Consider the following 27,768-nt stretch of genomic DNA (forward strand, 5'->3'; position numbering starts at 1 on the left):
GTTCTCCAGGCAGCCCCATTTGTGCTTCCGACTGGCCCTTCTGTCAAGAGATGGCTGGGCAGTTTGGCTGCTCTCTGTTGACTGAGTGGATTGTTTTTTCAATCTGCTTTTTTGTGTGGCCACAGTCTGTCAACAGAAGTTTTGCTGGAAGATCTCTTCCAACAGTAACCTCTGTTGACAGATTGCTGTAGTGTAGATGCAGCCTTAATGACTTACCTACTGGCACCCAGGCTGTGTGGACAAGGAAAATGTTGGTCTTAAATACCAGGGGGATAACAGCTTGATTGGGGTGCAGAGAAAAGGTGTAGAGTGGGACAAGGAATGAGTGAAAGATTGGAACTGGCAGTTTCCTGGGAAGAGAAACTGGGACTGTAAAAGGCGTGGGGAGTGAGACAAGAAATAGCTCTGCAAAGAACCTGGGATAATGGTAAGTTGAACAAAGATCATGAACCAGCTCAGTCTTCCACCCAACAAACCTTCCCTGGGGCCTGCAGTGGCTGTCAGCCCCATTGTGTGACTGCTGTCAGTTACTCCATTAGCTCAAGTGGCAGAGGTCTATGTGGTAGATCTAAATGTTCCTATTCTTCTTAAATCACTCAAAAGTCAGGGAATGCAAGATCTAAGGTTGCTAATTCAGCCCCCTTGTGACTAAGCATTATGATACAGTCTTTACTTACATGATTGCTTTTCAAGGTCCTACGCAATGCTCTATTTTCCATGATTGTATGATTGTACACTCTTTTTTTCCAATATAGTTATCAGCATGATATATTAGCACCTTTGGATACACAGCAGAGAGCTCTGCTAATGAAGTTAAAGAACTAACTTGCAGTGAAAGTAGGCAGGTAGCCTCCCTGTGGACCAAAGCTTAGATTGACAGCATCCGGGACCTTAAATCAATAGGTTACAAATCTGTTAATGAAATATCAGGATTCCTGGCACATATTTATTCTGAAAGGCATGTTGGCTAAAGAGATTAGGCTTCTGGTTGTCATATTAAAGATTAGAGTTATCTTTCCTAGTAGGAATATATGGCACAGCAGAAATATTACCATCACTCTGTGGAAGAGCTAAACCTACCATTCAACATCCTGGTTCAAAATCTAGCATGATTTCCCTCAAGGTAGGCTATAGATCAGTGTTTCTTAAACTATGTTCTGCAGAATACTGGTGTTCTGTGAACAGCTTGCAGGTGTGCTGTGAGCATCTGACACAATGATGGTGTATATTTGCTGTTATTAAAACCAGAAATAATGTCATTTCTTCATTGCTATGATACCTGTTTAAATTACTTCATTCTGGTTTTGCTGTATACATTGCTGTTTGGTTTTTCCCGTCTGACAATTTTTTGAAGAAAATGTTCATAGGTGTTCTGCATAAAAATACTATTGGCTGTGTCTACACGTGCCCCAAACTTCGAAATGGCCATGCAAATGGCCATTTCGAAGTTTACTAATGAAGAGCTGAAATGCATATTCAGTGCTTCATCAGCATGCGGGCGGCAGCAGCGCTTCGAAATTGACGCGCCTTGCCGCCGCGCGGCACGTCCAGACGGGGCTCCTTTTCGAAAGCACGCCACCTACTTCGAAGTCCCCTTATTCCCGTGAGCTCATGGGAATAAGGGGACTTCGAAGTAGGCGGGGCCCTTTCGAAAAGGAGCCCCGTCTGGACGCGCCGCGCGGCTGCAACGCGCGTCAATTTCGAAACGTCTCTGCCGCCCGCATGCTAATGAAGCGCTGAATATGCATTTCAGCGCTTCATTAGTAAACTTCGAAATGGCTATTTGCATGGCCATTTCGAAGTTTGGGGCACGTGTAGACACAGCCATTGTTTGGTGTTCCAGGGTCTCAAAAGTTTAAGAAACACTGCTATAGATTATTTTATTGGGACACGTCTCACCGTTGGACACTTTTCTAGAGATATAATCCATCATACAAGGTTGCCAAGTGTGTCATTATCAAAAGTAATCTAGTCCACACTCTGGCTCCGAAAGATCTCTGCAGTTTAACTTAAAACAATTATACAGGTTGAACCTCTCTAGTCCAGCACTCTCTTGTCGGACAACATCTGTCCTCCTGCAAGATTTTAGTTATCTGGATTTCCACATATCATGGGTGTGGCCAAGTTTCCTGTGGTGCCATAAAGTTTGTTTACAGCCACCAGTCCTGGCTGTTAGTGTTCTATGCGTTATTTAGATGTAATTACCCTTAAATGTCTTCTGAGAGCCCAGTAAGCATTGGTAATGCGTTAGACGACATTGACTTCCTGTGGTCTGGCCAAGTACTCTCATGTGACACTGGTCAGGTCCTGAGGGTGCTCAATGAGAAAGGTCCAACATGTATCCCTTTCGAGTTACCAGCGGACCAAAAAACACCAAAACCTGGCTTTTTTTTTCTTTGCACACTCCTTTTACTGGGAACAGATGGACAATTTACTCTTTCAGGGTAAATATCTAAGAGGGCAATATTTATACTGTTCCTTTCCTGAAAGTTCAGGGTGTTCTATCACTAAATATATATTCCTAATTCTTTTAAAAGGACTGTTATGTTAGTGGTTCCAGTCAATTTTGTAGAAAATGAGGATCCAGCAACTACTAATCACAGGAAGGATTTGTGTAATCATAGATATTTTTGTAGAGTGACTGCTTCCCAAACACAGCATTGGTTTCGTCCTGTATGTTTTTAAAAAGCATCATTTAAATTATGTGAAGCAATTATTGCATAACCAGTGTGTCTTAATATAGGATTGCTATTGCCTTCTCCCTAGATTAGATAACAAGAATTTTTGGCTACTCTACCTAAAGAATCAGCTATCTGTTTTAATACACCTCGCAACACCCCATTTACGTTGTCATACAGCGTTTAAACCGCCCCCCCCAAAAAAAAACAAAACAAAACCAAAAGCAAAAACAAAACCAATGTGCCAGTTTTTCTGCCCAATAAATTCAGGTTTCTTGAGCGACTTTAGGACTGTTTTTGTTAGTTTCCAACATATTGGGCACAGTCACCGCAATCTTGGAATACAGTCGAAAAGATAAAATTATTTTATTATTTTTGCAGATTAAAAAAACAGGTATCTTGCCTCAAAAATATTACCTTGACCCAAAAGTGAAACAAGAGTGACCCCTGGTGGAATGCTTTATATGTTTGTCTGAAAATTGTGACAAGTTCTGTTCACAGAAAAGCAGCTTCCCCTCCCTTGGTGTTCACACCTCCAGATCAACTGCTGGTAGTAAGTCTCACCCTTCCTGACTGAGCTAACCTTGTTATCCCCAGCCTTGCTCTGGCTTATTTATACCTGGCCCTGCAGATTTCCATGACCAGCATCTGATGAAGTGAGTCTTTGCTCACAAAAGCTCATGCTCAAAACTTTTCTGTTAGTCTATAAGGTGCCACAGGACCCTTCGTTTCTGTTCACAGTGAGATCTGTTTAAAAGTAGGTGCTGGGAACATGTTCCTAATATGTGATATGATTGTGTCCATGGTGCTGGCCAGTTTGTACTAGAAATCATTTCAGCTGGAGCTGTATTTGTTAAGCTCAGTTTTAAATCATTCTTCTCCCTGCAGTATAGCAGAACAAAATAGCACCTGCTTGCTTCCAGCAAGGGGAACTTCCCTGCTCAGATCTTGCATGCAAAATGGTGAAGATAAACAGGCCTTTCCCACCTATTCTGTGCAAAATGATGGAAGAAAATATTATGCGACAATTCTAACCTCTAAGTGTACACCTCAGGGGAAGGACAGAAATAAACTGAAGGTGTGGAGAATAGAGCCTGAGGATGAGGGAAGGGAATACATCCCAGGAATTAAGAAAGCAGGGGAAATAAAAATTGATGATTAAAAATTAATTAAAGAACAGATGTTTTAATTTAAATTGGATTTGCTTAAATTTAAATTAAACACATTTTTTCTTTTTAAAATATAATTTTTAAGGCTTAAATTAGTATAATCTACTAAAATGATTTAAATAAATTAAATAAATTCAGTGAGTCACTTCTTCAAAATTTAATGCATTCATGAGTGCTGCTTGTTTAATTATATGGTGGGGGAGGTTACCATTAAAGATCGGCTCAAGCTTTACAAATGTCATGATGTCATGTATTGCATTATCTATATTATTTTCAGTTTTATCATGGAACAAATTTGTTATTGACATTTTTCCATGTGTATTTTCTATTGTGCAGGAAAGCTTTTGCTTTAGTTACATCTGGTTTCTTAATGAATGACAAAAGAAAAATAGGAGAGAAACTATATTAGATTCTAGACTATTAAATAACTATAAAATTACAGTAAACCCTCAAAATGCACAATTTTGACTTGCATTAATGTGAGTTAAGAGCAACTTAAAATCCCTCCTCCCACCCCAGCCCTGGCTCAACTCCCCCGCCCCTGACTCAACTCCCCTGCCCCCATGCAGCCGTGGGTCAAACCCCCTGCCAGCTCACCACCAGAGCATGGCTCCAGCTCACCCACGACTCTGCATGCGGCTGTGGCTCAACCCCCCAGCACACAGCCCCACCTCATCACCCCCATGCGTGGCTCTGGTTCGAACACCCCATGCTTGGCTCCAGCTCACCATCCCTGCCCCAGTTCAACCACTCCCCCCATGCACAGCCCTGGTTCAACTCCACTCCTTGCCCCCCACAGCCCTAACCTACCCCAGATTTAACCCCCCTCGCCCCTCCCACAGCTCCAACCCACTGCCAGACTTAACCCTTCCCAACTGCCCCCGCCCAGTCCCAGGACTTACGTTTCAAAAGGAGTTCTAGGTTCCTGCTGCTTCCCCGGCTGCAGAACATGAGTTCCACCAGCGGAAAAGCCACCCTGACTTATGCAAAATTCCAGTTACGCAAGTGTGTGTGGGAACAGAATCCTCAAGTAAATCGAGGCACTACAGTACTAATAATAATAATACTATTCTTTTAATAATACTCTTTATTTAAAGATTATAAAATTATTATTAATTTATTAATAATATTATTAAAAGATTATTATTAAAAGAGTTCATCCAGTCACATAATATGAGCTCACTATGTCTCAAATCCATATTCTCTATGATGGTGCTGGTCACAGTTCCAATATGGGAAACATAAAAGGCTGCAGTCTTTCACTGAACAATCAAAAACTGTTGAGTATGGTTGGGGACTAAGATTCTGAACGGGGACCAACCCTCCATAGCTGTCTTTGGCTAGAAGATATAGGTATGGCTTTCAAGCCCCAGACTTAGGAAGCCTGAGTCTGCTCACTTACACCCATTCTCCAAAATAAACTGTGATAGGTGTTACAGCCACAACTGTAGATATGTGTCCCTTGTTCCACCCCTAAGTAATATAACACTTCCCAGGGGAGGGATTTTGGGATGGATCCCCACAGAGACATACACCTAGAAAATCCCCATAATGCTGTTATCCATAAAGCCTTAGTTACGTCCAATGAACAGGGAGAGAAAGGTGCCATAGCACTGAGGTTTTCAACATTTTTCTCTCTGAGCCCCCACTCCACTGTAAGTCCATGACACACCTTTCCCACCACAACTGCTTTTCTGCATATAAAAGCAACGGCCGATGTAAGGAAGTAGTAATCAGGGCGACTGCTAGGAGCTCGTGCAAAGCTTAGTTGCTCAGGCCAAGTTATGTTTGCAATAATTGTTCAGCAGTAGTCAATATGAACTGAAATGCACCAGAGACATGGAAATCACCCCAAACTTTTCCTACTTTGTTGAACTCGATTTTTTCATAATTTTTAGGTAACTCGAGTATTTATATTATTTTATCAGTATATCCTATAGAGTTTCACTTCCTTACTCTGAAGTCCAGTGAGCTCCTACTTGCCATGATTCTTCGCATTGGCTGTATCTGTGCACCCTCTGTGGAACTGTCCACACTGCAGCTAGGAAAGGTGTGCCAACACTGCAATATAACATGTCATTGGCTGGCCTACACTAATTAATTCTGGCTCACAGAGCTCAAGCTAGATGCAGTGTAGCCATACCTTAGTCTTCTCAACACCAGACATAGCACAGTACTACCTGCATCAAGGGATAAGAAATCATAAATGAAAACCTCCATCAAACATAACACATTTAAAAATAAGGATGGAGCTGTACTTATCCGTTTGATTTTGAGCCTTTATTTGTAAGCTTTTCATCCTGACTAGACACTTGTTAAAAATGAAAGCTGAGATTCTCACATCAGCATAGCAATGAAGGGTTGGAAGGGATTGTGAGAAGTCATCAAGTTCAGACCCACACCTTGTGGCAAAACCAAACAAACCTAAAGCATCCTGGACAGGTGTTTATTCAACTTGTTTTCAAAAGCTTCCAGTAATGGGGTCTCCATGGCCTCCCTTGGAAACTCTATTCCAGACTTTAACCACCCTTACAGTTAGGGGGAACTGTCTGCTACCCAACCTAAAAATCTTATTGGAAGATTGCCTTGTCCTATCTTCAGTGGTCATCATGGAGCTAATTCCTGTCCTCTTTATAAAAGCCTTTAACATCAAAGGCTGTTACCAGGTCACATTTCTGCCTTTTCTCAAAACCAGTTTTTTCAACTTTGCCACATATGGGCTGTGTCTACACTAGCTCAAAACTTTGAAATGGCCATTTTGAAGTTTACTAATGAAGTGCTGAAATACATATTCAGCACTTTATTAGAATGCTGGCAGCTGCAGCACTTTGAAATTGAGGTGGCTTGTCCAGATGGGGCTGCTTTTTGAAAGGAACCCACCAAGTTTGAAATCCCCTTATTCCTATCTGCTGTTAGGAATAAGGGGATTTTGAAGTTGCTGGGGTCCTTTTGAAAAGGAGCCCTGTTTGGATGAGCTGCATGGCTGCAAGTCATGTCAATTTTGAAGTGCTGTGGCTGCTGGCATTCTAATGAGGTGCTGAATATGTATTTCAGTGCTTCATTAGTAAACTTTGAAATTACCATTTTGAAGTTTTGGGCTAGTGTAGACATAGCCATTTTGTTTTCTAGACTTTTTAACATTTTCTTCCTCTTTTCTGCACTCTTCCCAATTTGTTCTTGACGTAATTTGTGGTGTAATGGGAGATGCACATCTCCTAGACCTGGAAGGGACCTCAAGAGGTTGCCTAGTCTAGTCCCCTGCTGTCTTGGTAGGGCCAAGCACCATCCATAGCATCTATTTCCCTCTCTCCCCCTAAATGGCCTCCTCAGAGACTGAGCTCTCAAACCTGATTTTAGTAGGCCAATGCTCAAACCACTGAGCTATCCCTCCCGGCCTCCTTCGCCCCCAACTGTGGCACCCAAAATTGGGCACAACACTCCAACCCCAGCCTCTGAATGCCAAGTATAGTGGAATCATCATAATCTGTGCCTTACATACGACCAGGGCTTGTTTTCTGGTGGCACATGCAGGGGTTCCCACAGCTGGGACTGCCAACGGGGCTCAGCATCCCAGCAGTGTGGGGACCAGGAGCTGCCCCATGTTGTAGCGCAAGGCTTAAAGTCAGAGACCCCATTTGTCCCACAGCAGCAGGGGCTGGAGCCCACACTACATAGCGTCCTCCTGTTCACGTACACCCCAAAATCATATTGCCCCCCCTTTTTTGCAGCTGCAGTAAATTCATGACTCGTTCAGTTCACTGGAACCCGCCCATCCTCTTCAGCAGTACTACCACCTCGGGAGCTGTTCGCCAGTTCGTAGTCATGCGTTTGATCTGTCCTTCATGCGACTCCGGGAGCGGGGGGTTCACCCCAAGGGAGCTGAGATTTGCAATCATGAGGCGGCCTCGTAACAAACAGCGCCCCACCCCGCTGGGGAAGGCAGGGCTCAGGCCTGTCCAGATGTTCATGTGGTGCCCGCCCTCTGGCAAGCTACACCGTGAGGTAGGGAACCCCTCCCCCGTCCCTGCACCGAGGCTGCCAAGAGAACATGTTGGAGCGTCTTTCACTAGGATCCCAACGCTCCGGCACAGGCTGCACCACTTCCCGCCCAGGCGGCTGTTCTTACGCCTGTGCTTCCTCCCCTCATGGCCGACCCACCACCTCCCGGCTGTTCCTATAATTGTACCCCCTCCCCGGCTATTCCGTCTGCCCTGCGCACCTACCCTCTCGAGGATGTCCCTACAACTGCACTTCCTCCCCCCGGCTGTTCCCATTAGTGCTCGGCGCCCTGCCGGCCATTCCTGCCACTTCCTCTCCTCCCCCCCGCCTCCTCTCGCTCGTTCCGCCTTCTCTCTGTAGCTTTTCGCTCTCCGGAATTCTCGCGACAACGCTCGTGGCGCTCGGGACAAATTTGAAGCTAACGGCGACGGCAGCGAGAGACTGGTACTGCGGGACGCGATTGAGCGGGGCAGGTGAGAGACGCCCGGGCGGGACGTTACCGCCAGGAGAGAGAGAACGCCCTGTGCCGCCCGCCTCACGGCCTGGGCTCGGGGCCTAGGCACTGGAGCGGCGCCGGGGGGGTCTGAGGCGGGCTGCTGCAGCAGGCGCGGGACCGGACCGGTGGGGAGGGGGAACTCCGCACACAGGTGCAGAGACGGTGCGGGGTGGGTGGAGTTAGTGCACGCGCAGGAAAATACCTGCGCCTCTGCCCCCGGCCAGCTCTGCTGTCCCCAGTGCTCCCGGGCTGTTTCCCGCCCCCGGGGAAGTGACCGGCTTCTATCTCCCCAGCAATGGGAGCGGAGAAGAAGCTGCTGCAGATCAAAGGTGCGTTCGAGCTGGTGCAGAAACCTCACCAGAGCCAGGCCAAGCTAGTGGCGGGTTTGAAGCGCACCTACAGTCAGGTGAGTCGTCTCCTCCGCGTTGCCAACGCCAGGAACACAGGGGGTGGGGCGACCACAGGTTTTAGACTGCCGCTTGAGCTAAGGGTCCTCGCCCACTTCTGCACCTTCCCTTCCACGTTTAAGCAGTGCTGCTTTGGGGGGCCCAGCGCAGGCGTGAGCAAACTTCTTAGGCCAGGCCCCACTTTGCAGCCCTGCAATTAGCCGCTCCCGGTCCCCCTAGCCCGTGGGAAGATCACAGGAAGGGATGCGGGGAGGGGATTGCTGGGGGGCTCCAAGGGGTGTCCGAAGGGGGAGGGGTACTCGGGGAAGGATCCCAGGAGGTCATGGGGGCAAGTCAAGGGGACTCACAGCTGGGTCGTGGAGCAGCCTTGGCACTGGGCTGAAGGCAGCCGTGCCTTTCCAGCACTTTAATGCTAGATGATTTCGTGCGAACTGAGTTATTAATTTTTATCTCTACAGACTTGAAAAATATCTCTTGCAACATTGTAGTTAGTTAGTTTTTTTTTTTTAATGGTCTAAGATGTGAAAGTTGGGTGAAAGAACTTCACTTCACGCACTTCACAGTGGCATCTCTGGGGAGTCCCGGGGTCAGGGTGACATGGGCTGAAGGGACCACTGTGGCTGCCTTACCTGAGCCAGGAACTCACCAGCTTGGACCCACCACTTGACTCAGGGACCTCTGAACATTCTGATTGGCCCAGCGGTGGGGGTGGGGCACTCCATGTCCACAGTAGCAGCAGAGGCCATGGTGGAGGAAGTTCAGGGTGGGGCAGGCAGAAGAAGCTGGGGGGGGGGCAGGGAGCCAATCACATGGTGTGCCCCTTACAAAATGTCACACCCCCCACTTTGTGCACCCCTGCCCTAGCAGATAGAGCACTAGACTCCAGGTCTAATCCCAGCTCTGTCATTGGGCAAGTCACTTCCCTGCCCTTCAGTTTCCTCATCTATAAAATCGTGGTAGTGGTACAAACTTCTTTAATAGACATTGAACTGTGGTGAGGTAAAAAACAAACTAGATCAGTGGTGTCCAATAGGGTTCATCTTGATTGCTGCCCCTCCCCCACAAAGTCAGGCACTAGCCCTGCTCCCCAGCTGTTGGTGACTCACCAGCTGGTGTAGCTGGACATGCATACTGGTCCTGCGGCCGGAAGTGCGTGTTGCCCTCCCACCCCCTAACTGCTGGACCCTGCAGCTGGAAATGTGCCCCCCCCAACTGCTGGCCCTGCAGCTGCAGTGGCACCACCCGCTTCAGGCCACAACTGGAGCCACACCAGTGGCTGCCACCACATGCTTTTCCCACAAACTATTGGCATGTGCACGTGGAGCAGAGGGCCCTCCATTCACCACACCCTGGTGTCCCATTCACCACATGGTGGACAGGAGGCATATTGGACACCATGGAACTAGATACTGTTTGATCTTGCTTTCTCTAACATGTTAGCAGCATGGGCATTTAAAAAAAAAGCAGCTTTATTTTAAAAAAAAATACACTGCATTGTACACACAGGCCAGCCTGTCCACCCACTCATCAGGTGTGGGGAGGAACAAAGCAGATAGTTATTTTGGGTACCTCAGTGGTTAGAGCAGTGGCTTTGTAAACCGGGGGTTGTGAGCTCAGTCCCTGAGGGGGCCTTTCAAGGGTTTGGGGCAGGTTAGATTAATTTAAAAAAAATACGTATATCTGTCAGGGTTTGTGATAGGTCCTGCTGTCCTGAGTGCAGATAGATCCTGAGTGCAGTGGTAGTGAACTCGATGGTCCCTTCCATCCTGATACGAACCTCTCAAGGTCCCTTCCATTCTGATATGAACTAGCAATTTGAAGGAGCCCAGTGCTCATGGTTACTGTTACTGTGGTGGTGGCGGCGGCGGCAGCTGTCCCAGGCTCTTTAATTTCTGCTGGAGTTCCATGCTGTGTCTTTGAGGTGGGGGGAGGGGGGGTTGAGTGCAAATGCCACGCTCTGGGTGGCATTAAGGGCTGGCTTTCCCAGTCCTGCTGCTTCTGCCTGATGCCTGCTTCTTTCTGAACCTGGAGCCACCCTCCTCCACACACACCTTGCCTGGGAACTTGTGGAGGTTGTTGAACGCCACCCCTACTGCCCCAGTTTTCCCCCAAGCAAGACAACAGAATGGACCACATAACAGATATTACTTCCATTGTGTAATTCATTACTAGAAAGTACTCAGCCACTACAGAGATGAAGTGATAGAATAACATCTGTAGACTGGTGTAGATGAAGCATTTTAGCTTGTTGACAACTCAGTTTAGAGGGGGACCTAAAGTTCAAACTGTGGCACGGATTGTGACAGCTAAGTTATTAAGCAGGACATTTTGCTGAAAGCAGAGGATTTGTGCTTATTGTTTTATACCTATAAATGTCTGAATGGGAGTTGCCTATCTGGGGCACCGCCTCTCTTCCATATTCTGTTATGGGAAAATGGTTAATGTTCTGTTTGATATATTTCAGCAGAAGGATAAGGTGATTTTTCAGGAGGAGTTTGTTTATTACCTGAAGTATGCTATGATAATCTACAAGCGTGAGCCAGCAGTAGAACGAGTGATAAATTTTGCAGCTAAGTTTGTTACTTCATTTCATTTGCTGGAGAAAGAAGATAGTAACGAGGAGCAAGAAGAAGAAAATTCACTTCTGAGTTATTTGTTTAATTTTCTGATTAAGGTACTGTGGTAACATTTATCAAATTATTGATGTAGTAATGAAATCTCTATGTAAGGGGAAAAACTTGGCATTGTAATGTATGTAACAAGTGGTACACCGTATAAATTTAATGCGTGGCCTAAATTTAAATTTTACCATCGTAGCTGGTAAAGGGATTATTTTTGCCTCATATAGCTGTGTCAGTAAGAGACCTTGCAGAGATGCACTTATTTATATAAGCTGCTTATGCTAGTATGTTTTATGCCTTATCAAAGAGGCATAAATTCTACTGATACAATCACTGCCATACTGATATTTTCTGTCTGCACTAGGAGGGTTTGGTAGTTCAAGTATACCAGTGTAGTTAAACCAAAACCTTCTCGTGTAGAACTTGCCTCAATAGGCTGTTCATTATTGCATTATTTTAATAGAACTTTAGTATTCCCATAATAAGAAATTACAAATAGAAATAAGTTTTTGATTTTGAAATTGGTAATACTAAACCAAAATGACTTTTCTGCATTTCCAAAGAACAGGGAGCCTCTTCATATTTAATTTTGGTTCTTTGTGGGGCTGGAGAAAGCATATTACAGTTATTGTTGGGAAAATACTTGTTCTTTTGCATCTTAAGGCCCAAATCCTGCCAAGGCTTTGCTTAACTTTACTACCATAATTTCAGTAAAACTGCTGACAATAGTAACATGTATAAGTCTTTTTAGAATTACAGTTGAAGTTATGTGGCACCTTATAAACTGAGAGGTTTTGGAGCATAAGCTTTTGTGGGCAAAGACTCGCTTTGACAGATGCAATATAGTGGACATATTGCATCTGATGAAGCAGGTCTTTGACCACAAAAGCTTATGCTCCAAAATATCCGTTAGTCTGAAAGGTGCCACCGGACTTCTTGTTGTTTGTGCAGATACAGACTAACACAGCTACGCCTCTGATATGGTTGAAGTTGTGATTTGATGGCTCTGGAGTAAAAATATGTGTGTGTGGGGTTTTTTGGCGGGGGGGCCGGGGAGGGTGTATCCACAGTATTAAGTAGTTATGAATCAACATTTACATGTAATGTGAAAATTAGGAAAAGCCGTACATGAGTTGTTTATGAAGTTGTAACTGATCAAAATCAGAACCCTTTGACCAATTTGATGCCTTTTTTGTTTTTAGTCTCACAGTGCAAACAGCCATGCTGTTAGATTTCGAGTGTGCCAGCTTCTTAATAAGCTTTTGGGAAGTTTGCCAGAGAATGCCCAGATTGATGATGATCTCTTTGATAAAATTAACGAAGCCATGCTAATTAGACTGAAGGATAAGATTCCAAATGTGAGAATCCAAGCTGTACTGGCATTGGCTAGACTTCAGGATCCCAGTAATGAGAATTGTCCTGTGGTAAATGGTGTGTTTTGTATACCTGTTGTCCTTTCTTTTAATAAGCACAGTTGACTTAATCTCATCTAAAATATTCTTTAAGTATTGATTAACCCTTGAATACTATACAAAAATGTGGCTGTAATTTTCTTACTAATTCTAGTAATTTTGAATGCAGATGTATAAGATAGAAAATATTTGAATCTCTAATGTTCAACATTTACTTAAAATAGTTTGTCTAGCAGCATAAACGGTCATATAGTAATACACAAATCAAAATAAAGGTGTTAACCTAATAAACTGCCAACTAAAAGATCAAGCCAAGTAGCCCTCGGTAATGCATCATCAAATAAAAGGTATTTAAATCCCCCCCAAACATTGAGAGTAATGGGTTTAACAGATTAAGTAAAACAAAGTTTAAAAAAAAAATCAGGGTAAGCCTGACAAAAAAAGTGGGCTTTCTGTGCAATCTGAAGTCTGCTAGTGAACAATACAATCCTTCGTCCGTGAGAGAGTACCACAATCACAGACTCTGAACTGAAAGTCCTGCTTGATGGTTTTTTTGAGGGAAGTTGGCAGCTGGGACCCTTAAGTGACATAAAAGGTCAAACTTGTTATAGTTAGGGCCTGAAGTGTTCTATAAAGTACCTAAAACATAAGAGTTGTACAGAGAAGAATTGTTAATTGATCTGAACTTTGCTCACATTGTATTTGCAGGTATCTGGGTTTTATTATGATGCGAATATTAGAACTTGAAGAAATGTTTAGTACTAATGACTGATTTTGTTTTGTTTTCAGTTTACAATGCTTTGCTTGAAAATGATTCAAATTCAGAAGTGAGACGTGCAGTGTTGTCATGTATTGCCCCATCAGCTAAGACTTTGCCAAAAATTGTAGGCCGCACTATGGATGTAAAAGAGGCTGTCAGGAAACTGGCCTATGAGGTAAACAGGTCTCTCAATTTCAGTTCCAAAACTTTAAGCAATGTAGTAAACATTTTTATAAAACTTATAAAGCATTTCTAGTGAGAAAATTAACTAAAATGGTTGATATGTTCATTTACCAGAAAAAGTCACTGCATAAGAGTGATACATTCAAGGAATTTTCTAAATAGCATTTTCTGACCCAATAACATAAGTAGTCAGGTTTTTTCTTCATGATGCAACTTTCATGGCACTCCATTGTAAAAAGTAGTTTATGGTAAAGTGTGTTAGGTCTAGGGCCCAACTCTTCAGGAACAGAAAGCATTGCTATGCTTACTACCTACAGTCTTTCTCTACCGATCAGCAGGTGTTTGTGAATCAAGATTTATAGCTGTAAGTAGATATTGTTTCCTAAAATCTGGGTGGTGTTGGTAGTTATCTTCGTGTGGTACTTGTTTGGCATGTCCTTTTTTTGTGCTATCATCATATGAATGACTATTACTGTGGTAGCACCCACCTGTGCTAGGTGCTGCACAAATATAAAAGTGAGTCCTGTCTCAGAGCTTACAGTATGAAAGAAAAGAAACTACTGTACCACATACAAGCACAATATTTGGCATGATGACTACTGTGTTAATTCTCATAGTTTCTGATAGAGACCCTCAATGATCTGACTTGTTTTTGAGGCTGAATCCTCATATTAGTGAACTTGGAAGGAAAAAAATGGGTTTAAGTAATGTAGCAGTCTTGTTTGTGTCACCATTGGCAGGAGCTTTAAAGGGAAAGTCACTTCTATACAGTTTTAGTTGTGAAATTGTCGTCTTAAGCAGGAAGGAAAGAAGACTTAAGCTCCAAAATTCTGCTCTGAGACCCAAATGGAACTGTGTTTGAAGAAAAATGAAGTATGGAGTAGGGGAAGGGCTGTTTTCACATTGTTTCTTGTTAAGGACCATAGCTTTTAGTGTCTTATTAGTTTGTATGGTATTATGGCAAGAGAGCTTTATAGTTGCCACAGAAACAATAAATGAACTTTCTAATTGTTTATTTTAAAATCTTAATTTTTTATATCGTTCTGAGCTTTAAAGCCCTAATGAGAGCTTTAGCTGTTGAATTTCAATTTGTTGTATATAATTTGTAGAAATGTATTTGGTAGTCCAAAACCAGTTCCTGCTTTGTGTGTGTGTGTGTTTGTTTATTTCTAGGTTTTGGCAGAAAAAGTTCACATGAGAGCTTTGTCCATAGCTCAGAGAGTAAAACTGTTGCACCAAGGACTTAATGACAGATCTGGTGAGAAAATTTCCATTTCTGAATGTGTTTTGCTATACAGAGCATCTGTTCCTTAAACGTTTTTGTTTCAGGTATTTAAAAAATATTCTGAAAGAAAATGTGGAAGACATACAGTATAGAAATAATTTGAAAGCAGAAAATTTAACAGAGTTCAATTAGGTAATAGAGGATTTTAGGGAGTCCTACATTGTCACTTTTTTAATTTTTATATTATATAGACTGTGAAGAGTTTAATGCAAGGGTAGTATTTTTTTTTTTCCAACTAGGTTTAGTTTAAGATTGCCAGGGTTCCAGTTTTTACCAGAACATCCTTTGAAAGGGGACCTTGGTGGCTCCAGTTAGCACTGCTTACTGGTTGCGGTGTAGGCATGGTCTCTACCTGGCTCCTCCCTGCTCCCGGAAGTGGTGACATGGCCCTCTGGTTCCTGGATGCAGGGGCACCCAGAGACAGTGCATGCTGCCTCTGTCCAGTGAAAGCTGTGGTTGTGGTACTTGCATCTGGGATCATTGTCAAGAACCACCTGGCCATCCTTGCATCTAGGAGCCAGAGGGACACATTTCTGCTTTTAGAAGTTGCTGAATGTGAGCACCAACTGGAGCCACAACACCTCCTGCACCCCAACATCCTATTCAAGCCCTTCAAGCTATTTTTATTCATGTCTCATGAGTACAGTAGTCCCTCGAGTTATGCATAAGTTGGGGGCGGCTTTTTTCCTCGGCAGAACGCATGTTCTGCAGCTGGAGCACCCGGTGCTCCTTTTGAAAGATAAGTCTTGCGGGGGGATGAGGTGTTGAGAAGCGTTAAGCTTGGGGTGGGTTAGGGCTGCAGGGAGATCAGAAAGTGGAGCTGAACTGTAGCCGTGTGCGGGGGTGGTGGGTTGGAGCCAGGGCCATGGGGGAGTTGAACCGGGGCTGCAGGAAGGGTTGAACCGGATCCATGAGGGTTGCGCTTAACTTGCAATCACGCATTCTCTATCCCTACTCCTGGTCTGCTGTGCATGGTCTTATGTGCAGGAGAAAGTGCACAGAAACATGCAGAACCCAAGCATGACCAGCAGAACACTGCTGATTGGGAGACTGTAATCTCACACAGGGGGTGTGCACAAGTAGGTCCAATCCATGTAGGCAAAACATCTAGAAGGACCACACTTCTCATAATAAAAACATAAGAATTTCCATATTGGGTAAGACCAACCGTCCATCTAGCCCAGTAACCTGCCTTCTGACAATGGCTGGTGCCAAATACTTCAGAGTGAATGAATGGAACAGGACAGCTCATTCTGTGAGCCATCTTCTGTCCAGACCTAGTTTCTGGCAGTCAGATGTTTTGGAACACCTAGGCCCTGGGGTAATATCCCTCACAATCATGACTAATAGCCATTGGTAGACCTGTCCAGCGTTCCTTATAGCAATGTAAATAGCTGCTCCTCTGCAGCGGCGCTACATCAGTATTTGTTTTATTGTCTTCATATATGCATTAGTTTCTAAGAAGTGTAGAATACCAGAAGTATTTGGGAAATATACTTAATCTTTAGAATATCGATTCTATTCTTTTGTGAATAGATGCTGTTAAGGAGGTTGTGCAGAAGAAACTTCTTCAAGCCTGGTTACGGTTGACTGAGGGGAATGTCTTGGAATTGCTTCATCGGTTGGATGTAGAAAACTGCCCTGAAGTCGCTGCCCTGGTGCTTAATGCAATGTTTTCATTATCTCCGCTTAATGACTTAGTTCAAAACTGCAAAAACCTTGATGACAGGTACGTAAATCAGCTCTGTTTATCTAAAAGATCAACATTTTTTGTCAACTTTCAGCATGGGCTGTCAGTTTTTTGGGGTCTTTTTCAATGGCAAAGAAGAAATTGCGTACTGGGCACTGAATTCAGTGAACATTGTGTTGATAGATATTAAAGATGGTTAAGAGAATAATTATCTTCTAATGTTTTTGATTGCTATTTCAAAGGGCTAGTTTCACAAAGTTTAAGACATTTGAGCCAAATCATCTGAGAGTGTAAACAGAAATCTCAAGTGATAACTAGTATCTAAGATGACCTTACTTGGTGCTCAAAAAGCAACAATCCAGCTGCTGAGAGAGACGGTTACACTGGTTAGTAAAACAGCCTGGCTTACAGGGAACGAGGAAGCAGCAGTACAAAAATATATACGGCAAAAGGAAAAAGGGGAAGTTGATATTAATGAATGTGTGGTAGAAACTAGAAAACTGATAAGGGAAGCAAGAGGTCCCAAGGATAATATCATAGCCAGTTAGAGTTAAAGGAGGGTGTGGTGTGGTGTGGTTTTTTTTTTTTTTTTTTTTTTTTTTTTTTAGTGTATTGGAAACAAAAGGAACGTTAATGGTGATTATCCCTTGCTTACTGTAAATTAGTTGTCAGTAGCGCAGAAGAGTTAGACGTTTAATAAATTGTTCTGAATATGTGGAGAAAAATGGACAGCCTATTCTATGACAATTGTGACATGCTACTGGAATGATAGTAATTTAGAAGGATATTAAAGGTCAGCAACTAAAGTTAGATGTTTTAAAATTGGCAGCTCTGAATAACTTTCATCCAAGGGCTTTTAAAAAGCTGGTTGCTGAGTTCTCTGGATTTTTTTTTTTAATATTATTTTAATAAGTCTTGTGACTAGGTCAGTCCTAGAGGATGAGAAAGACAGTGAATGGTGTGACGATATTTGAAAATGTTAAAAGGAATGATGAGTAGTAAACTAGGACCTTTTGGGTGAAAAATTGGTATGACTGTTTAAGGCAGAGGTGAGCAAAATAAAGCCTCTGACCCACTAAATGTTCGGATTCAGCCCATCATGATACTCTGTCTGCAATGTCCAACAGCCCAGTGGGACGCTTGGGCCCACTCCTTGCCTGCTGTGCTCCTGCATGCTGTTCAAAGTGACTGGTTGCTAAGGCCAGCATGTGTGTCTCTGCACAGTACCCCTCTAGGGGAGATCTCTCTGCATTGCCCCACCCACAGAATAATCTCCCAGGTCCTATTGTCTGGATAATGGTGGTAATACTGATTTAAGATATTTAGCTTCTATAAGGCATTTGGCTTCATGCAAGGCATTTTGATGAAAAAACTGGAAAAATACAAAGTCAACATATAGCCACTTTTTAAATTGATTTTTAGTATATGCCAAATCTCAAAACTAGGATGAAATGGTGAATGGATGTTGTTTTGAAAACTCCACTTGTACAGAGGAAAAAAGGCTTAATAAAGAGAGGCTATGTCCTGGAGGACTCATAAGTGGTAACCCTTGGTGAGGTAATATTTTTATTGGACCAATTCAGGTCTGGGAAACTTTGAGATTGTCAGAGCTGGTGTCTTTATAATGGGCTACTGCAGGGATCTTTTGCTATATAATGTTTCTGCAAGATGCTTGTCCTTGTGCTATTTAATATTTCTCTTAGCAACCTGGAAGAAAACTAGTTAATCGCTGGCTAATTTTCCTCTAAGTTACCTGACTGCGAGGTACGACAGCAGGTTATTTAGCACCACGCAGGCACTCAGGGCTGCAGTGAGTAAAGATTCCTCTTCTACAGGCTGGACCCAACCAAGCCATTCACCGACCTGAAGCAGCTGTGGGAAAGGTGCTCTTCCTCCTCAGCCACAGACCTGCCACAGCCATGAGAGAGGCATCAGCTCAGTGGTTGCTGTGGGTAGTCCTCTCCCCTCATTGCAGTCCTGGGACAGCCTGCACCCCCTGAACATGACCCCTCTGCCTCTTCCCTGATCCACCTGTCACACTCTGAACCCTACAGCTCCACCTCCCTTCAAACAAATTTTGTTTTGCACCAATATGGGGTGATGAGCTACACATCAACTCCATATTCATTCACAGAACAAAATTCATTCTGTACCTGGGTGGGGAAAAAATTAGACAAAACACTAACTGGCTACATGTGCAGATAATATAAAAAGTGGGAATGGTAAATAATGAGGAAGACAAGTCACTGATAGTGTTTGGGGTCTGGATTGCTTGGTTTGGGTGGCTGCATGTAGAAATAAAGAATATAGGCCATATTTACAGGATGGAAGGAGGGGGACTCTGTCCTGGAAGGCAGTGAAACTGAAACAGACTTATGTTGTATAATTTGGCTAAATGTGATCTCCTGATGTGATGCTGTGGCTAAAAGTGCCATTGTGGTCTTTGACGCTATAAAAGGGGATTACAGATTTGAGTAGGGATGTTGTAAATGTAGGTCCGAAGGATCCTGAATGGTGGGTTGCGGTGGGGGAGGGTTTTGATCATTGTAGCAGTGAAGATAGGTGTACGGTTTTTGTATCTGCTGTCCTGACATGGTCTGGTGCTGGTTTGAGTTGATGTCCTTCCTCCATGGGGATCTTGCTTCTGATGAGCGTGGAGAGTTGGGGGGTCATTATTCAAAGGCCAGAATGTGGAGTCCAGGAAAGAGGGCTGCATCCTGAAAGAGATCTCTCCACTGAAACAATAACCACACACTCTCAAACCCATCTTTCAAGATTGATGGGACTTATACCTGGGTACCTCCTTCAGTGCACCGCATGTCCTGGTATCATTTGTATTGGTGAAACCAGACAATCACTATGCTCTTGAATGAACTCAGAGTATTTTTGTTTTTAAATGGAAAAAAAATACCACCCATGGGTCAGCACTTTTCACAAACTGATCACTGTGTATTGGACCTCTCGGTCCTCGTTCTCAAAAGGAACTATCCAACATGTTAAAAAGACAAGCATGGGATCTTCAATTCATAATTTAGCTACATGCTAAAGGCATGTCTACACTTGCCATTTAAAACTGAGGAAGCCCCTTTTTGCATAAAAACTGTGGGAACCTCTGCGCTTGCCCTTGTCTTTTTGCAGTAAAACTGATGTTTCGTGGGGGGGGGGGGAGAGGGAGGGGGCAGTGGGGAAACCCTTCCAGGAGAGGCAAATAGTTCTTGTACTGGTGATGTTTTCATGATCATGTGCAAGTGAAGACATTCCCACTGTTCACAAAGCTTTCAGACTCTGCAGGATATCTGAGTGCCCATATGACCACTCTAGCCAGCATATCTGTTGCTCTGGTGCCAGATAAACAGAGAGCCACCCTTCTCCCTGTAAAGCCCTAGGAACTTTGAAATTGCCCTTGCAAATTTGTTTGCAAGTACTCCCTTCTCATCTGACCAGATGACAGTGCCTGCTGCACTTACAGGATCCCTGGCTTGCAGCAGTGCTGAGCTAGTGTTTGGGGAGTGGGAGGTCACTCCACCTCCCATGAGAGCTGCACAGTGGGATAGCTGTTCTTAGGGTGTTGCTATGATCAGGGAATGGAAGTGCTGCAAATGTAAATACTATGAGGTCTGTGGAAGTATATAAATGCATAAACCAGCGCTTTTTTTTTTTTAACCTGTTTTCTGTCACTGGTGACACTGACAGCAAGAAAAACTTAAATGTAGAAGTACTCTAAAAATCCTGGACTGAACAAATACTGGATCTATGGCTTATTACAACAATCTATAACCCACCAGCACCACCCTTCATACACCCCATGACTGGTCTGGAGTAAATGGGCCCCTTCACCTTTAATGGTTCCTTGGAAAATATATGCTAACAACAGTACTTAAGCCAGGAGTGGCCAACACATGGCCAGTGGGCAAGAATCTGGACTGTGAAGCCTTTTCATCTGGCCTGCAATGCTGGCAGTGACACTATTTTATCCAAGCCGGTAAAGGTGAGTGTGCGGCGCATGGTCAGCAACCTGTGGTTTCAGAGCTGCACAAGGCTCTTTCAGGAGCCATTTGCAGCTCTGGACGCTGGAACTGCTGACTCCTCCTCCGGCTCCCTGCTCTGAAATAATGGAACTAAATTGGTTTAACAGCTGGCAGGGTATCTGGAGGGATCTGGCTGTTTAAACCAATTAAATTTAGTTCCATTATTTCAGCATTGCAGGTCAGGGAGCCTCCCATGCTGCAGGTGGGGGAAAGGAGTAGGAGAGCTGGTGTCAGGGAGCTGCACAGCCACACTGAGAAGGCAGCGACCGCCGTGAAGGAGCGACAGCTGTGGGGGGGACAGGCATCATCGGAGGTGGGTTAATACTGGGTTTGGGACTGAGAAGGGTGAAGCCTGGGGGGTGGGGGGACAGGATTGGGGCTGAAAGGGATTAAGTCTGGAGACAGGAGGGCATGAGTTTGGACTTTTGTGTTTGGCCTCCAGGACATGTGAAAAATTGACACATGGCCCCTGTGGCAAAGTCCTGAGCAACTCCTTGTGGGTCCTATGCTTTGTGGCAGTTACAGAATTGCCTCAGAGGCTCACTGTGTCCTTTTTGTTCTGCCTCCTATTTTTCCCAGGAGCAGGACACGGCTTATTGAGCCCTTCTCATCGTTGGCACAGTCATGAACCGGGGAAGTTCCCCCAGGCGTGTTGGGTCTTCTCCCACTCCTTCCAAGCTGCCCTGGAGAGTGTGGGGTAGTCAGGGGGGGGAACCCAGTCCCCTTCCACTCAAGCCGGGTTCTAGCCCAGGGATCCTACATAGCTGCTGCTGGAGGAGCTGTCTCCCTCAACCCAAAGTGCAACAGCTTTCTTCCTGGGCCAGTTCCCCAGACACTTTCCCCAGTGAAGTGTTCCTCCTTCACTTCAGTGGGCCGTAGCAGCCCATATCCCACTGGGATTCCACCTGCAGTACCTTCTACTGGCTGCTCTGGCGAGCCTTTCCTCTTATACGGTCTTCTCTGCAGTTCTTTCCTCTTTCCTGGCCTATCCCCTTTCTTTCTGCCCCCTCCTTAGCTGAGGGAAGCCTTTTAAAGGGTTCCACACGTTTTAATTGGTTGCAGATGGTTGATTTAACCCCAGGTGCTGGATTAGCCTGCTGCTGCAGTCTGATTCTGGATGAGCCTCAATCCCTGGAAAACATAAAGGCACTGATCCAACTGCCCACATACTTGCTCTCCCTAAGGTTATTGTAGTCTATTGGGGGTTGTGGTTCCCCACACCCCCTATTAGAAAAGGTCAATCACCCCTGACTTAAGCTAAGCAATCTGTTCAATCTTATATTTAGGTGTGACACTTGAGTACTTTTCCCAGACCTGAAGAAGGGCTTTGTGTGAGCTCAAAAGCTTGTCTCTTTCACCAACAGAAGCTGGTCCAATAAAATATAATACCTCCTTCCACCTTGTCTGTCTCTCTTAAGTTTCTGATATATTTAACTGATTTCAGCAGGGTGTGTGTGCATGTAAATGTATTTTTATTTATTTTTAGGAAACTGATTCCAGTGGAAGACCTGACTGCTGAGAGTGTTGTATATTGGAGATCTCTTTGTGAGTATTTAAAATCAAAAGGGGAAGAAGGTGAAGCTTTGATGGAGCAGATTTTGTCTGAACCTGCTGTATATGCAGATTATCTGTTAAGGTAAATATATTTTAAAATGTTCAGTTACCACTGCTGTAAGAAAAGCTGCTGAGAATATTTCTTGGGTTTAGTCTACACTATAGCATCAGTTCAACGTAAGACTGATTATGTTGACCTGCGTCTATGCTAAAATGTATCTCCCACTGGTGTCGTCTACTGCATGGACTTAACTCCACCTCTGCTTAAGTTCATGTACTTAGGGAGACTCTATTACTGTAGACTAGGGATGAGAAAACAGAAGTAGTGGGTGGCCCTCTTTCACCTCAGTGAGCTGCAGCAGCCCATGTCTCCACTGGAATTCCACCCACAACCCCTGTATGCACCTTCCTCTCCCATGTGCCTTTTGCATGCTGGGGCACCACAGCTCTGCACTTACCTGCTCCTCTCCCTCCCAGCACTTTCAAAGCTTCAAATCACCCGATAAGCACTCCTTCCCTGCTCCTCTGCCTCTCTCTCAGCTGGAACCCTTCAAACAGTCAATTTGTGGTGGTCCATTTCTGGGAGGGAGTGGGAGGAACAGGGAATGTGGGGCTCCAGTGCCTGGTGTGTGAGGCATGTGGGAAAGGGAGGTAGCCAGGGGTCTGTGGGCTGCAGGTGGAGCACCAGTGGGCTTCCTGTGGCCCATGGGTCTCTAGTTGCCCACCATTGGTGTAGACACTGCTACTCTGCCTTTTGGCTGTCAGCTCCATGCAGCCCTCCTCCATTTATCGGAAAAAATCAGGAGGTGTGTGGTTTGCAGTTACAGCATTGGGAGCCACAAAAGAGTCCTAAAAGAGGTGCCAGTTGAAAACTCGTGGCCCAGACTGTCAGCCCCATATTGTGGGAAAGGGCCTGTAGCTTGAACTCTGGGGGGTCTCCAACTGTGAACTTTGCTGCCAATAATGAGCTGTCAGCCTGCCTCAAGATGGTGGTTGGGGTCCAACTGTATCACACACAGTTAATTTGGTGGAAGTGCTCCAGGTGTGGATGCTGACTGTCAACAGAAGGTGCATAGTGTGAATATGAAACACTGCTTTAATTACTAAGGTAGCTGTACATTGACTTAGGTCAACTCAATTGTGCAGACATGCCCTTTGACTAATTAATATTTTTGAGGGGCATTCTTTCCCTATGATACTAAATGCATTCTGTTTACAAATATATATAATAATATCTCTGGCAAATTAATATGCATGTTAAAAGATTGGGATAAACAATTTACTGTTCTTTGGAAACATTTGTTCACAAATTGAAGGTCATCAGGCTCAGAATTAAAACATTTTCGTCCTGTAAATATAACCTATTCCTGGAGGAAATCAGTGCCAAAACATCAAAATTTTTGCACACTATTTTAAAATTCTACATGTTTTATTTGTCAAAATAACCCAAAATAATCACACTTGTTTCAAGTACCCTTTTATTTATTTTTTTAAAAAACAGAGCGAAAAAAACATGCGCCAATACACAGGCAGCACCTCATTAGCATCTTCCCAACTTGCTCATTACCATGCCCCTTCTGAAAGAAGGGGGCTGGTGTAGATGCAGCCCTTGTTTTATTATTTGTACAGCTGTTTGGTTTAAGGTGTTTGAGCCCAATGACCACAGCATGGTCCCCTAAAGACCACAGACCGGCCAAGGAACAAAGGCGCCTGGCTACAGTTTTTTTTTTTTTTTGTCAAGCAAGGTACAAATAACAGTTAGCAAGTGTAGTATACTGTATAGATACACTACATAGGCACCCTGCTGCAATGGACTGACACAGCCAGTGGAAATTCCATTGCCCCCTTTGGTCAGACAAAGACAGTTCCCCCCAGGATATCATGTTATACACGGGTACAAAAAAAACAAAGCACACCTTAACTGCTGACATTGTCCAGTTTCCACCAATCACCCTGTACCTCATGGTTTAGCTACATCATTTCTTATCCATCATGTTGTTATTTTAGATCCCTTCCTGAACTGAGGCATCAGTACCAAAGTCTTTTTTTAATGAGCTGGTGGTATCTTGTGATTTCAACTTATGAACTGTACCAATTATTGTTCTGCACCTGCACCAATTACCAACCAGTACTTTATACACTCAGCCCTGTCTGTGCCAAGTTTCTGTTAGCAGAGGCCTGCCACTTGCTCACAGCTTAGCATTGCTTTTAGCCGTGTTTTGTCCATTGTTGCTATGCCTTAGGCTGCAAACCAGGCCTGTGCTGTATGGGCTGAGGCCTGCATCTTACTACAGTGTCCTCCTACACTTTCATTACGTAGTGATCTTAAAAATGGGTTTTGGAAAATTTAAAGTACATCACATAGGTGGCATGTGAGCCTCCCCTTTGGGGATGCTTACCTCACGATCTCACAGTTTGCACCCAAGGTCTCGCTTCTCCTCCTGTCTGCTGGAGCACCAAGTGCCAAAGCCTCCTGCCTGCTTCCTATGATGAGGAGAGCCCCAGGTGAACTGCCAAGTCCTAGGCTGGCACCAGGGTTTCTGAACCACACCCAGCAGTGGGCCTCTGGAGGGCAGCAGAGCTGTGCTCCTGCTGGCATGAGGGACAGGGCAGAGTATGGGTAGGGCCAGAGCTTGGTTAGAGGAGGCTTACCCTCCCCAGTCTATTATATCCACTGCCCATGCTACAGCATGTGAAATCTGTTATGGATTTTATTAAAACTGTAACTTTAGTTTGTATTATGCTACTCTTATCCATGCTGTAACTCACTTGTGAAGGGCTGTAACTAAATGACACTCAATTGAGTCCTAGGGAATGACTTAAATGCAAAGTTGCACATTTTCAAAATTGTTTGCATCTTCCTCTTTTTTCTAATTTCCATAAGAGATGGAAAGTCTTTTAACTGAATCAGAATTTCTTTAGAAGTATTTTTATTATAATGGTTGCTCTTCAGGTTAAAAATATTTTAGTCTTGTTTTTTTCCACATTTTGTACTTTTTTTTTTTTTTGAGTGGAGAAAAATAGTTCTGACATCTTGAGTATGAGGAGGGTGTACTGGATATTGGGGAGATACCTACCCCATTTTAAAGAAAGTTACAATTGATTTCTTTAGTAGAGCTAGGTCTGAACTTATGAGACTAGGGAGGGTAACTTAGTATTTGGCATAAAAATAAACATTACTGAAAAATGCATGAGTGTTCTGGAGAATATGTTTGGATGTGACTGTAGTTGAAAATCACACTTTGACATGTACTGTTCATGGACATTATCTTTTTTTTGTGAATCTAAGTAACGGTCTGCAGAACATGTGTGCATAGCCAAGGAATGAAAATTTAAAGGGTAGTGGCTCCAAAGAAAGTCAGGAAATCACCAGCCATAAATTTCTCCTTTGTGCATATGGACTGTCCTTAAGCAAACTTTCAGTATTAGTGTATGGCGTCTAGTCTGGTGCATGCTACTTTAGAATGGCTTACTGGGTACTTCTCATATAAACTACTTTCTTAGAATCTGTATATCTGATAATGCTCTATTCAGTGCTATAATTACACAAAATCTTTTAATTGCTCATTTATTTGAGAAATGTTTCATGCGTATTTAAAGATTTTTATGCAAGCTTAATTCCCACTTGTATGAGGCATATTCAAAATAAACCTGGTCATTTTCTGACTTTTTAACATTTATAAAAATCTCAGTGTAGGTTTATATGGATTTCAAACATGTGAGCTATTTTATTTGCGTGCCTTATAAATGTCCAGGATGGTAGGAATCTTCAAAAAGAAAATGCATGAATGCTGAACTTCATGTTGTACCATCAAAGTATTGTGTTAAAAAGATACATAACCTTTGTTACACAGAAGTAGAAAGGAACACTTTTGTATTTTGGCTTAGCAATAAAGATCCTGCATGTAATGATGACTGTCCTTTGTGTTCAGTTACCTTCAGAACATGCCGGTTCTGAGTGAAGAACAAAGGGAAGATTTTTGCTGCATTGAAAACTTGATGACAAAAGAATTTATAGGTCAGCAGTTGATTCTTATTGTTGGCTGCATGGATTCCAGTGAAGAGGGAGGAAGGTGAGCTCTGTAAAAATTATATGCATGTACAGGTTTGTCTTACTGACTTCGTGCCCTTAACTATGGAAACCCACTTGCTTGTTCTAAAAAAACAGTGTTTCTAAAACTTTTTGAGACCATGGAACACCAAGCAATAGTATTATTTATGCTGAACTCCAGGAGCATGAATTCATTTATTTTCTCTTCTGACGTCTTCATGATGACCAGAATTGTTAATTAAGTTCCAAGTGAACAGCCTCTTGAGTTGTGATGTCAGAAGCAAGGATGTAGATTCCATTTTAGACTTCAAGCTGATCTTATTATTTTGATTCATTAAAACCATCTCTTTAGCTGCAACTTGCAATGGAAATAGTTGAGAGAGTATAAGCTTGAAAACCCACAATGCCACATTTATTGATCCTTTTTCCAGTACAATTACACATTTAATTAATATTGCAAGTATGTTTTGGTCTACTGCACTGTGCGGCATTGAAGGAATAAAATATCTGTTGAGTTATCAGAGGAGTCAAAACATTTTATCTTGCAAATATAGAAGTTTTTAATTAATGAACTTTAATAGACGTTTTCTTCACTAAGTAATAAATGAGTACTCCTACTGGTCTCACTTTTATATTAGATAATAGGTCACACTCAATAGAAAACTTGTTATCAACTGCTTTGGGAAAAGCAGAAGGAAATAATGTTGTTTTAAAAAAAAAATTTCTGTAAATGCTGTTAAGCAAAGAGCAGTCTAATAGTTTGCTAGCAAATATTTTTCAACGTAAATAATTACATATTTGCCATTGAGTGTTTTTCCCATTATTTTTAAGGAGAGTATAATATGAAAAAACAATAACACTTCACTTTTTTGAAAATAAAACACAGGAAGCATCTACTGTCTGTCTTGCAAGAGATTCTTATTCTACCTACTACTTCAACTTCCCTTATATCTTCACTCATGGAGCGATTGCTCAGCATTATCAAAGATGATGACAGGAGAATTCAGACTGTAAGTAGTTCGACATGTTTCGAGGCCATGTGACACACAGCCTTGACAAATTATAATAGACATGGCTGTAACCATTATAGTTATATATGGAAAAGCCTGCTGTTCTGGTCCTCTCTTCCAGTCTAGTCTCATTTTCACCATCTACCTTAAGAGAAGTGAACTCTGCAGTTAAATGTGCCATGTGTACATCCTCAACCTAGGATGTGTGCCTTCTGAATGTTTTTTAATTTAAAAAGGGGAGCCCTTTCATAAACTGCAATATTTATGTCTCCTGACTTGGCAGATCTCAACCAATTTTGACCACAATGTTTCCAAGCCCTTCTGAAGCAGAGCTATTACCCTGCCACATGTTAGCTTTCTTTCTCCCTCTATTCTTGGCTGAGAACTTAACAAAAATACTTTCAAGGATAGTTTGTATAATGGAG

At 43.4% G+C, this 27,768-nt stretch overlaps 1 protein-coding gene across 3 annotated transcripts in view; it reads left to right on the top strand.

Annotated features, from left to right (window-relative positions):
- Positions 1 to 8,135: 8,135 nt before the first annotated feature.
- The window catches only part of NCAPG (non-SMC condensin I complex subunit G), a 42,530-nt gene continuing 22,897 nt past the window's right edge, over positions 8,136 to 27,768 (top strand). Inside the window, exons 1-10 of one of the 3 annotated variants that reach the window (XM_074991753.1) lie at positions 8,136 to 8,319; positions 8,636 to 8,748; positions 11,214 to 11,423; positions 12,573 to 12,801; positions 13,572 to 13,717; positions 14,899 to 14,983; positions 16,547 to 16,739; positions 22,215 to 22,364; positions 26,215 to 26,355; positions 27,220 to 27,343. In XM_074991753.1, the coding sequence (XP_074847854.1) occupies positions 8,638 to 8,748; positions 11,214 to 11,423; positions 12,573 to 12,801; positions 13,572 to 13,717; positions 14,899 to 14,983; positions 16,547 to 16,739; positions 22,215 to 22,364; positions 26,215 to 26,355; positions 27,220 to 27,343 (1,389 nt within the window). In that variant the 5' untranslated portion in view covers positions 8,136 to 8,319; positions 8,636 to 8,637. Of the gene's footprint in view, positions 8,320 to 8,635; positions 8,749 to 11,213; positions 11,424 to 12,572; positions 12,802 to 13,571; positions 13,718 to 14,898; positions 14,984 to 16,546; positions 16,740 to 22,214; positions 22,365 to 26,214; positions 26,356 to 27,219; positions 27,344 to 27,768 lie in introns of those variants that run through there. The other 2 variants (XM_074991754.1, XM_074991755.1) reach the window with 2 other exon arrangements.

Source organism: Carettochelys insculpta, chromosome 4, assembly GCF_033958435.1.
Source record: "Carettochelys insculpta isolate YL-2023 chromosome 4, ASM3395843v1, whole genome shotgun sequence".
NCBI classification, from domain to species: Eukaryota; Metazoa; Chordata; order Testudines; family Carettochelyidae; genus Carettochelys; species Carettochelys insculpta.